Here is a 12,280-nt window from a genome sequence, read left to right on the forward strand (position 1 = left end):
TGTGCGGGGAGCCCGCGGCGCTGCTGGAGCCGGGGCCGTGGCCGTGTGGCGGAGCCGGGGCCGGGCCGCTCTGCTGGAGCCAGCGGAACCGGCTGCAGCTGCTGGCGGCGGCGGCGGAACGGCGGCGGAGCGGCGGGGGCGGCGGGATGACCCTTAAGTCGGGGCGCAGCGCCAGCGCCGGCAGCATGAGGACGGCGCTCTCCGACCTCTACCTGGAGCACCTCCTGCAGAACCGGGCCAAGCCCGAGGTGAGCGGCGGCACCGGGGCAGCCCCTCCATCCACCCCCGTCCCTTCCCCCCCCCCCCTCCCCCGCCCCGCCTCCCTTCCCCGCACAGGCCGGGCAGGGACCCCCCCGGGTGCCCCCCGCCATCCCATGTCCCCTTGTGTCCCCCCTCTTTCCCACGGGCCTTTAGCCCTGCGCCAGCTCAGGCCCGACGCGGAGCCCCCGGGGGTCCTCCTCCATCCCATCCCTCCCGCACTCTCAGGGGGGAGCCGGGTCCCCAAGGCAGAGACCCCACGGCGGGCAGGAGGTGGGCATCGACCTCACGGTGGGTTCCTTGTACGTGGCACTGCTGGTCCCCAGCACCCCAAGAGCGGGGCTCCTTACTGGGGGAAGTGGGGTGCCACGGGGGAATGGTCAGCCAGCGTGGCCGGCCACAGCATGGCCGGGTGGGGAAGAAGGAGCTGGGTGGAGGGGAGGAAGGCTTCAGCATCCTGCCACGGAGGAGCTTGTGCTTGTTTTGCTGCAAAGTTGTAGCTGGTCTGAACTGGAACTGCCTGTCACATGAGCTGATTCAGCTGCTGAGCAACCTCCAGGTCCACAGCGTGGGCTGGAGGGGTGGTGGTGGTGGTGGTGGTGGGTCTCAGCCCCAGAGAATGAGGATGCAACCAGCCCTTCTCACACCAACCCCGGGGCTGGGAATGGGCCGGGGGGGTGTGCACACCCCATCTCCAACAGAAGGAGAGCAGGTTGTACCAGATGGCTCAGTTGTGCTGGGAGGGCTCCTTCCCCAGCTGGTGTCAGTTGGGGTAGCTTGGGTGCAACCAGGAGAAGGTCAACAGTTCCTGGTGCGAAGCAGCTGGTGCTTTTCTCCCAGCAGAGGTTTTCGACTTTGAACGGGGGTCCCCGACGGAGCCATGGCATATTGTGCCTGGGCTGAGGGTTCTTTGCGGCTGTGGGGAGCCTCTGAGAGCAGGGAGGAAATTTCCCTGAAGCATTGCCCTTGGCCCATCCTGTTGGATGCTACAGCATCCAAAAGAGATCTGTCAGATCTGTCCCGCACCAGCAGTTCATGTGCTTTTTTTATGGCCCAACACTGGCAGAATGAAAGGCTTTTAATATTTTTTTTTTAAAGCAAAGCAAAGTGCCTGGATCAAGCAGCTGCGGAGAGGAGCTCTCCCATCCCTCTGCCTGCAGGATCCAGCCAGAACAGGGATAAATTGCCAATGGCAGTGGGGCATGGAAAATGTAGGAGCTGGCCTACAGCTCCCTGGCGTTATGGTGTTAGTTACTCCAGTAGGGATAGTAGGGCTGGCACCCAACCGGGGCTACCCAACTCATGACTGAGTTTGCCAGTCGCTCATGTGCTCGTCCCCGTGCCCACAGTGGCCGTGGGCCCTTCTGTGGGACAGCAGGGACATCGCCCAGCAGCAGCTCGCAGGAGGGGTGCCAGGTCTGGCTGCTCCTTGGTTGGAGTCAAACAGGGCGTCTGGGAGGTTTCTCTTCCCCATTTCCTCCGGCAGAGCCACACGCCGGGAAGTGCCGTCCTGCATTCTTCCCGTGGTGGCAGGGCACGCAAACCCTCGGCCAGTGGAAGCCATGTCATTGCTAGAACACAAGATGAAAGTGAAGGCAGGCACTTGCCCTCTCCCCTTGAGCCCCACCATGTGCCTGCATATCTTTTCCTTATCTGCCAAATGCCAAATAGAGATTTACCAAAGAGGTGTGGGCTTTATTCCCAGCTGTGCACCTGGTTGGCAGGGTGACCTTGGGCATGTCCCCTTATCAGCCATGACTCAGTTGCCCAGCTGTAAAATGGGCAGAAAATGTGACCTTTAGGAGTTTGTTGGAGAAAAGGAGGATACTTTGAGAATGCTGAGCTTGAGGGTGCAGAGGGGACACTGCGCTTCCCTGTGGGCAGCGGTTCCCGGCATCCAACCGATGCCGGATGCAGAGCAAACCGAGGCCACAGTCCCCAGGGACCAAACCCTGAAATTACCGAGGGCAAAACTAGTCGTTGAAAGCCGAGCAAAACTTCTGGGCTTGACCAAAATGAAGTGAGCAGGGCTGGTTCCAACTTTTTCATCTCAAGTGCGTTTTGCCATGTTCCGGTCTGTAACGGCTGCAGGGAAAAAGCTGTTTTTCAGGGCTTTGGTCTGGAAGGTGGGGATGGAACGGCTGGGCAGCTCCTCGGGATCTCTTCTGTCAGTGTTGTGGTTTTACTGCCTCTCCCTTGGAGGTGACCGGTTTCACAAACACATCTGGAAGGCTGCATCAGCCTTTCCTGGTGGAAGGATGGTGCCTCAGCAAAACCGACTGTGCTCCCTTGGAAATCTGGCCCTTCTCCATTGCAGCACTCCATGGTCTGGAGTCACCGCGAGGGCACGCAGAGCCGGCAGCACCTTCTGGCCCCCGTGATCGCTTGTATCCCGTGGTGTTTCTCTGTTCCCCTTCCCACTGCAACCTCTTGGTGTTACCGGGCCTTTTCCCAGTGTCAGCAATATAATCTGTTTGGTTTAAATTACTTTTTTTTGTTAAATACCTGGATCGTATTGCCGGAAGGGGTCTTGGGTGAGGTTGCTCCTGTGGTTGTGGTTGTGCTGGCAGACCCGAGAAGGCAGTAGCCCCAGGCAGAAGGCAGGGATGAATTACTTCCGAGTGTTGCTCCCCAACCTGCTGGAGCAGCCCAAAAGCAACTCCCAAGCTCAGGGATGGGTTTTTGTTGGTGTGTTTGGCTTTTTTTTTTTGCTAGTTTGCTCTTTTTACACATGTCGTTTTTTAAGCTCTACTGGGACTGCGACGCACACATCTGCTGGGCGGTGGGGAGGCGAGGTGGGAGGAGAGATTGCTGGGCCAGGACACCTCTGCACCAAGCAGTGCCCCAGCCTCCCTGCAGACACCTGCCGTGATGATAATGGGAGGGCTGATGATTCCCGGAGGGAGCTGGGATTTTCTTGCTCGCTGCGGGCAGCGGAGCGTGTCTCCCTGCCAGCCGAGAGGGCAATCCCGGAGCATCCCAGCTCCAGGGTTCCCTCCTACATCTGAGCTGCTGTACTTTGGGGGCCCTCTTGGCAACGCCAGCAGTGTCTGACCTTTCTCCACGTGCTCACCAGGGCGCCCTGTTCTTCCAAGGCCACCTGATAGTGAAGTTTCTTGGTTAGGGCAGCAAGGAGAACCCAGGAACCAAACCACCGCACGTGCCCTTTGCACCACGGTACTGGTTTTCCCCCAAGTGCTGCTTCAGCCTCCTGCAATCAAGCTGCCCGGTTAATGTTTGATTTGCCCGGTGGCGTGCAGCCCAGCTGAGCCAGCGCAGCAGCAGGAGCAACCCTGGCAGATGACGCTGACCCCACCGGGGAGGACAGGACACCAAGCCCTGGGGTCCTCACCGAGGCTTGCTCCACGCTCACCGAATTCCCTGTTGGAAAACACTACCTAGGGAGATGGTGGCCTTCCCTCTACTCTGGGATATGGGGCAGAAATCTGGGTTTTTGAGGAAAAGGCAGGCAGGGAGGTGGGGTACACCTCTTTGACCCGTGCAGCTGGTGGCTCCCCTGTGCATTGTCACCTGGAGTAGGATTTGTACCTTCACCAGCCATCTGCAAGGCATCCATAGGGCTGCGGGTGCTGGGCAGGGCCGAACAGCCCCCAATAGGGCACCCAGCAGCCCTATTGCCCACCTTAGCCCCCCAACCTCCTCGCCCCATGCCTGTCCCAAGGCTGGCCTCAGCGGTGACCGAGCCCAGGGCTTGTGCAGAACCGGCAGTGGCTGGTGGCCACCGAGCCGGCTCTTAGCAGCGTTTGCAGATGTTTCCTGCCCAGCAGCGCATAAGAAGCAGGGTCTGGACCGCCGCCAGCACGACTCGGAAGGCTCTTGAGGTCACGGGCGACATCAGAGCGAGAGCTTGGTGGCTGCCAGGAGGGTGCAGGGTAGGCGATCCGACCATCCGGCTCATGTGCGTGGAGCGTGGGAGCCGCACGTCTCCTGTCTCTGGCTTCTGGATGCCCAACGCCAGGGCTGGAATCTGCCACCCCGGTGGGTCCTTCTCGTGAGCTGGCCATTTTCCCATCCTCATCCACCAGCTGCCCAGTGCGGTCAGCAAAAGCCCCACCATCCCAGTGTGGCTCTGCTTGGGGCAGAGGGAGTTGCTGAGGGACCCTGTTGGATTCAGAGATGCCATCAAGGGACTGGTGGCCGTCCCCAGGCATGGCAGGGAGTCTCTGGTGACAAGGCTTGCTCTCTGGGAGTCACCAGGGTGACACTGGTGCTGCGTCAGCGTCGAGAGCTGGGTGTTTTCTTCAAATGTCAGCAAAAAGCAAAGGTCAGGGCCAGGAGGCTCAGCTGACGGAGACATCAGGGACTGGAACTCCCAGCCCCTGGAGCAGACTGTGATGAGTCCTGGGTCGTCGGGCTCTGCTGAGCCTGGAGGTTTGAAGCCGGGGATCGCACGGTGTCACACTTTGCCAAGGCATGACCAAGATAAGTGTGATCTGTGCTGACTCGCAAACCACCTCACAGGCACTTTGGCCTCAGACAAGGCTGGAGAACTTCCTTGTTCTCCTCTTCCTCCTCCCGACTGCTGGTTCAGTCAAGCTGGGACAGCCGGCAGAGAGCCAAGGGCCAGCTCTAGGCACCTTCACTGCTGGATGTGTCCCTCTGCTCCATGAATGGCACGGTAGCAGCATGCCCTGCTGGGGCTGGCAAGCCGGGCTGGGGGGCTGCGAGTCCCTCTTCCATCTACCCCACGAGTCCTTGGCCCGGGCTCTGCTCTGGGCTGGGATTCAGCCTCCTCCTCCACATTTAAGCTGTTGGCAGCCGGAGCCAACGCGGTCAGCTTTTCCCTTTGAGGAGGAGGTTGGTTGGCTCTTTTAGAAGTAGTCGGCTTAAAAATAAATCAAGCATCTTCCCCGTCACTGCAGCATGGACACATGGCTCCCTGCTTCCTTCCCAGCCCCACCAGTGCCCTTTTGTTGGGGCTGTGACAGTCCGGCGCTCGGTCGGGTGTTGGCAAGTCACTGTGTGGCATGGTGTGCCCTGTCGTTGGCGTGGGACTAAAGCCAGCCAGGACCTTGCTGGATGTCCCTGCAGGTTTGCTGGCTGTGGGTCCCGGCTCGGGAGGGAGGATGCGAGCTGCAAACTGGCCAGCAGAGCCATCAGCCTGGTGCGGAATGAGGCAGCCGGGAGTGGGTTTGCTTTGCCTCGTGGGCTGGTGTGAATACTTATAAATACTTAAAGGGTGGGTGTCAAGAGGTTGGGGCCAGTCTTCTTTCAGTGGTGCTCAGTGACAGGACAAGAGGTAACGGGCACAAACTTGAACATAGGAAGTTCCATCTAAACACGAGGAGGAACTTCTTCACTTTGAGGGTGGCAGAGCCCCGGAACGGGCTGCCCAGAGAAGTGGTGGAGTCTCCATCTCTGGAGACATTCAGAACCCATCTGGACACGTTCCTGTGCAACCTGCTCTGGGTGGACCTGCTTTGGCAGGGGGTTGGACGAGATGATCTCCAGAGGTCCCTTCCAACCCCGTGTGATTCTATGACAAGGTGGGCAGGGGCCACAGATCAAAGCTGGCCTGGGTTTTGCTGGGCCAGCACCAGTTTGGGAGAGTCTCGAGGGAAGTTCACTGGGGGCCAAACTGGTGCATCCGAGAGCTGTGTGGGAGACGTTGCCCACCATGCTCAACAGGACTGCGCCGGGCTTTCTCAGACTGGGAGGTGGCAACTCACTTGGGAGGTGGCAACTCACTTTGCAGTGTCCCTGCTGCATGGCAGGGTGGGTTTGGAGGTCTCTGCTCAGGACCCCATGCTGGAGACGAACAACAGAGGTTTCCCCATGGCTGAAAGCCCCTGTTTGGCTTCCCAGTGCCATCCAGCACCAACTGGCCTGTAGCTGGGAGCTGGGGAGGGGAACGGGGAGTTTCTGGCTGGCTTGGAGCACGTTGCCTTCAGTGCCTGGATGTGGCTGTGGCTCTGCACCCTGTTGGTAGCCCATTGGCGTAGATGAGGAAAGGTTGAACTTGCAAACTGAGCAAGAGCAGAGCCTGGCCCCAGTCTCTGGGGTGAGTCCCAGACTGCTCCGTTCACTCGGTGAAGCTGTCCAGGGCTTTATGCTCTGCAATAAGCCAGCTGTGGGCCAGGTGCTGCTGCTGCTGCGACACACAAGTAGTGTTTGAGACTCGTTGCTGCAGAAGATGATCAGCTGTGGACTCTCTTGGCTTCTGCCACCTGTAGCTTTTCCAAAGTTTTCTTACCTCCTGTGTTTCTCAGGCTGGAAAACTGCAGATCAAGCCCACATCCATGTCTTCAAGGGTGAAACTCTTTTGCTCTTTTTCTTTTCTTGCTCTTACTGTCCTCTCCTCCAGCACATGGGTCTCTCCTCCCCCTGTGCCCCACCTGCAACCCAGGCACCCTAACATGGGGAGCCCCACAGCGGGGAGCCGGCTCTCCCAGGCCCCATTCAGGTGGTGGAGCCCCTAAACCTCGGTCTTTGTTTTGCCCCGACAGGCCATCACTCAGTCCCCGAACACTATGACCGAGGACATTTATACCAACGGCTCAGCTACTCTGGGCAGCCCTTCTCACAGCAACGGCCGGGAGGTGCGGAAGATACGCCTCATCCAGTTTGAGAAGGTCACGGAGGAGCCCATGGTGAGAGCTGGCAAGATCCCAAAGCTTGGTGGCACCCAGGGGGACGGAGGGGCAGGTAGAGCTGTGCCAACGGGCTGGCCTTGGGGGAAGCAGGAGATCGCTGGAGACCTTGGCCGTGGGAAGAGGGTGCTGGATCCTGCCTCCTGCCTGGGGGACATGGAGTGAGCCCCATCAAAGGGTGGTGATGCTTGTGCCAAGAGGAGCTGCCAAGCAGGGGGCTTCCCCCCAGCCACTGCGCAGCCCACCAAGGACATGGGCCTGGAGAGGACTTTCTGAGAGCATGGGAGCTCTCCCCTCGGGCAAGCAGTCATGGATTTTCCTGTCTTCCAGGGAATCACGCTGAAGCTCAATGACAAGCAGAGCTGCATGGTGGCCAGGATCTTCCACGGGGGCATGATTCACAGACAAGGTAATGAGGCAGTGTATGGGGTGCACGTCTGCAGCCGGTTTCTTGCCCTGGAGAGATAAGGCAGCTCCCCAGCATTGCTGACTTTCCCCTGTGACGTGGACATCTGTGTCCATGCCTCCACTAGGAATACGTCAGGAACTCAGGACTTACTGGTCTCTCTGCGTGGTTGTCATGTTCATACACTGGAGGCTTTAGGGAGAAATGAAGGGTTGGGGGAAGGGCTCTCCTAAAAAGGAACCCGAGACCATCTGTCTCCGTCTCGTGATGGGGTCACTGTAATGAGAGATGGATTGTACCCCAGAGACTGCGGGGAAAGCTCTTCTCATTCCTGAAGTGCACAGGTGGGACAGGCTTGCTGTGGATTGGCTCTGCAGACCAAAAGAAGGTGCCAAAAAGAAATAAATAGGTGCTATATTCTGGTTTTGGGTCTTGCCAAGGGGACATGGAAATGAGATGTTCTGTGCTTAGAAGAAGAGGCCCCTTTTCCAGCCTTGGATCCAAGTGGGAAGTCTGAGCTTACCCCTGCCAAAATAACCCAGGAGCCATTCCAATAACTCTACTGGAGCTTGATTTATAGCAGGATATTGGAGGCTGTAATCTGGCTGGGTATAGAAACTGAAAACACCCAAAGTCAAGCTCCTGTAAGGACGCTGTCACTTGGCTTCAGGTGAGGTACTTGGGATTGGGTTTGAATAACTCTGAAACAGGCGCTTTGACCAGTCTAAAGCGCTGAAGGACACACAGTGGAAAGCAACTTGATGACCTTCAGACTGGATGTGTATTGGGTGGAGGGGGAAGAATCCATTCCCCATGCGCTTAGGTGGCACGTGTGTCTTCACAGGCATTGTCCAGGCAAACATTGCGGTGTCCTGGCTGCAGCTTGCCCCAGGGGGGTTGGGAGGCTGGTGCAGCTGTGTAGCTTGGGTTTGGTGAGCGGCTCTTGCCCGGTCCTGCATTTTCATGTTTCTCCCGTTGCTGGCAGGCTCCCTTCACGTGGGTGATGAAATCCTAGAAATCAATGGGCAGAGCGTGAACAACCACTCAGTTGACCAGCTGCAGAAGATGCTGGTAGGTATTTGTGTTTGGCAGGGCTGTTCCCTGGGGAAGGACCCCTTTGGCCTGCAGATGTGCATGCTGGTTGAGCGTTCACCCCCTCCTAGATACCAGAGCCACCACACAGCTGCCTGCAGCAGGAGCCAGGGTGCTGTAACATGGCCAAGCACCAGGTCTTTGTATGCAGCCTTGGTGGTCTGTGCCTGCTGCTTGTTCCTGGCCTCCCGAGAGCAGCAGCGAAGGCTTTGGATGGGTCCCTGACATGTGCTGATGTGTGTGGAGCTTGGAAACCACCTCTGCTTGCCAAGGCTGGTGTGCAACTCCAGCCCAGGGGCTGGCTGCTCTTGCAGACCTGAGCCACTCCTATAGGCCACCTTGGTGCCATTTTCCTGGCTGCTGAGGTCATGGTGATCCTGCCAGGCCCTTGCTAGAGACAGCTTTGGACAGGGTCTCAGCCCTTGGGTTCACACACTGAGGCCATCCTGATCCATGCCCCACATATGGGACCTGGCTGGAGGGAGGTGGTGGTGCTGCTGAAGACACCCACCAGCAGCTGAAGCAGGAGGCCTGGCCCTGCTGCAGTGCCACAGTCATAGAATCAAAGAATGGTTTGGGTTGGAAGGGACCTTAAAGATTGTCCAGTTCCAATCCCCCTGCCATGGGCAGGAACACCTCCCACCAGACCAGGTTGCTCAAAGCCCCATCCAGCCTGGCCTTGAACACCTCCAGGGATGGGGCATCCACAACGACCCTGCTCCAGATGGTGGGACCAAGGAGGAGCTTGTCTTTGTCTCCCTCCCGAGAAGGGCAGGAGGCCCCTCCAAGCCTTCCAATATGGTTGTCCCCACGGAACCATGTAGGTCTTGTGAAGCATGTGGGGCAACAGTGCATCTGCTCTGTGGCAGGCAAGGGAGGGCTGTGCCTCTAGTGTCACCAGGAGGGTAGGAGCGAGAGGCCAGCATGGAGAGAGCAGATGAAGGGGACCTGGCAGAACCAGCCTCCCCTCCCAAGATCCTCACTTGGGGCAGCCAGGCCAGAGATGATACAGATCTCCATGTTCATTCTGGCTATGCTTAGCAGTGCCCACAGCCAGCACCTTGTGGGGGTGTTGGTGTCCCCCCATAGGGATGGGACAAGCATGACAAAGCTATGCTGCCATGGCTCTTAGCCCAGCCCCAGCAGAGCCGTTTGTGGCCAGGCTGTGGTGTCCCCCAGCATCACAGCATGGCTGGGAGCACCCAGGAGTCTTGCCTTTGCAGGTCCTGGCACTCAGCAGCTCCCTGCACAGGTTGCTACTGCTGAGCTGCCTCCAGACACCACCTCCTCCAACTCTTCTTTCTCCCCTTCCTTTGTTCACTAGAAAGAAACCAAGGGGACGGTGTCAATAAAAGTCATTCCCAACCAACAAAGCCGCCTCCCTGCTCTCCAGGTAAGTGCAGCCTCCAGACGCCACGGGCTGTGCTGGGATGTGGCTGTGGGACCGGGTGGGACCAGAGCAAACCTCAGGGGAACCTGTGCTGAGCCAGGGGAAGGACAAGGGGATGGTGGCCTGGTCACCTTGCCTGAGCTGCTGGAGGATGAAGGGACCTGACATGTGCTTACATTGCTGCGAACGAGCAGATTTTGGCCTTGTGTGGATGTATTTACTCAATGTATATATATAGGAACATGGGCCAGGGATGCCTGCGCCGCAGTGGTACACGGGGACAGTGTTTGGTGGTGGGAGAGCAGCACTGTGTGTGTACCAGGAAGCACGAGAGAGTTTCCTGCCACCCTCAGAGCCGCGGCCGTTAGAGCCACATCCCCGTGACAGGGGCCACAGCAGCACCTCCAGGTGCAGCACCAGGCTCTGGCTTCTCCCCGCCGTCACTGATGCCTGGAGCATCAGCCCCGAGGAGGGTGACGTAGGTCCGGATGCCACCAGCACACCTGTGAGCAGCGAGTGGGAGGAAGGAAGTGGTGGGGGGGGAGGAAGGCGGCTCCTTGTGCCTACTGCCAGAGCGGGGGTGACGTGCTGTGGCAGGGGGTGACACCTGCCCGGCTTTGCCTTTGAAGTCCTTCTGTGGCCGAAGTATTCGGGATAGTGGGGAGGGCTGGCTCCTCTGCCAAGACTTCGGTGCGTGGTGGATGCTGTCCTGTCTCCCGGTGCAGCAGCCAACCCCTGTCGTGGACAGGCAGGAGCGGGAGAGGAGCTCGGAGGCAGAGGGTGGGGGCTGGATGGTGCTGGGGTGGGCTGGGGGAGCCCACGTCGCTCTCCTTCCTTACGCTGAAGTTTCTGAACATGGTGGCAAGTGAAAACTTGTCTCCGTTTGTCGCTCAGCCCGTGCTGTCCCCGTTCTCGCTCAACCAGCCTTGCACGTGTCTGTTTATTAAACAGTGGCCCGTGTCTGCCCTTCCCTGGCCTGGCCCAGCCAGCTCCGATCGGCCAGGCCAGCTCAGCACCGGGGGAAAAGTTACCACTGAGAATAAGAACACGGTTGCCGGCTCATCCGAGGCTGGCCCTGGGCTCAGGGAAGGACACAGGGACAAACTCCATCCCAGCAACAGTTGTCCTCCCTCTTGCTGTGCCCGGGGCCGTGGTGCTGTGGGCTCCCCGGAACCATAGCTCACGGGCTCCCCGCGTCTCTGCTTGTTGCAGTCCGCTGCCGAAAGTGGACTTCGATTTTTGTTTTGACTCCTGGATCCCCATGGTCACCTTCATTTCAGGGTCTGGCAGGCAGGACGGGGCAGATGCTGGCAAGACGATGACCTCCCTGCCCTGGCTTGCCCCACAGCCTGGCAGCCAGCCACTTTGAGGCCAACTGAGTGTCTCTTGGGGTAGGTCTGCTCGGGAAGATCCTAGTGAGAAGAAGCGCTGAGCACTCGGGGCTCCTGAGGTCACCACCAACCTGTTCCCAGGCTCAAACTGCAGCCTTTTGACTTTAAAGACCAGGGTTTCTCGTGCTGGAGCCTGCCCAGCACCTGGGCTTCTGGCCCCAAAGAGGGGGCTAGCAGCACGCAGGCAAATAGCTTGCATTTGGAGCTGGCCCATTGCAGTCTGTGGGTGATGTCTGGAGCTGTCTGATGCTAACTCCTAACTGGTGTAAGGGAGGGTCTTTCCAAAAGTGACCTGGCTGTGTCTGGCTTGGGGTACCAGGGCTGCAGGAGCAGAGGGCTCCAGGCAGGTGCCTGGGCAGTGCTTGCTGTGTGTCCCTTGTGCTGATGACCAGCTTCATGGTGCCAGAGAGCGCTTTCAAAGCAAGCATCAGTCCTCATTCTGAAAGGAGATTCCGCTTTTGTTGTCTTCCATTGTGAGAGCTCTCGTGTCACAGCTTGATCCATATGCTCTGCTTTTCTGGCAGTGAAAGGGAAGGAACCATGTACGTGTCCTGCTGGCCCTGTGCCTCCAGCAGCACTACCGAAGGAGGACATACTGGGGGAAATTGTTTTAACGTGGAACAAGGACAGCGTGGTCTACCCTAGCCAGGGAGGAAGACTTTCCAGGCCCTTCCTATCATATCTGAAGACAGGACATAGGTGTCACCCCATGTGAATCCCTTTGCCTGCTTGCTGTGTTTCTGGGATAAATAACTTGGTAGTGTTGTGCTCAGGGGAAGCCTGCATTAGTGTGAGCGTGAGGCTGGGTCTGATAGTGCAGCTTCCCCTGTAGAAGGATCTCCTGCCGGTGGCAGGACTGCTGGGCAGCCCCAGGCTGCTGGGTGGCCCCCCAACCCTCCTGAGTGATCACAGAAGTCTCAAACAACAGGAAGCACCCACGACTTGTGGGAGAGCCTGCAGGGCTTCGCACCATGGCTGGGGGCTCCCAGCAGCCTCAGGCCCACAGGACAAGAGACCCCAGGAGGGGAACAAGGGCAACGTGAGGCCTGTGCTTAGCCACAGCCTTCCTTTGTTCCCTAAACCCTGCCTTTCACTCCCCGTCCTCCATACCCTGCCTTGGCTTTGCCCCCAC

General features: G+C 58.6%; 1 protein-coding gene across 3 annotated transcripts in view; it reads left to right on the forward strand.

Moving 5' to 3' along the window:
* Positions 1-12,280, forward strand: part of MPP1 (MAGUK p55 scaffold protein 1) — a 20,554-nt gene continuing 8,274 nt past the window's right edge. The window contains exons 1-5 of one of the 3 annotated variants that reach the window (XM_074148243.1): positions 1-248; positions 6,726-6,869; positions 7,200-7,278; positions 8,261-8,346; positions 9,692-9,760. In XM_074148243.1, coding sequence (XP_074004344.1) covers positions 147-248; positions 6,726-6,869; positions 7,200-7,278; positions 8,261-8,346; positions 9,692-9,760 — 480 coding nt within the window. In that variant the 5' untranslated portion in view covers positions 1-146. The remainder of the gene's footprint in view (positions 249-6,725; positions 6,870-7,199; positions 7,279-8,260; positions 8,347-9,691; positions 9,761-12,280) is intronic. The other 2 variants (XM_074148244.1, XM_074148246.1) reach the window with 2 other exon arrangements.

The sequence above is a fragment of the Numenius arquata genome, chromosome 5, assembly GCF_964106895.1.
Source record: "Numenius arquata chromosome 5, bNumArq3.hap1.1, whole genome shotgun sequence".
Classification (NCBI taxonomy): Eukaryota; Metazoa; Chordata; class Aves; order Charadriiformes; family Scolopacidae; genus Numenius; species Numenius arquata.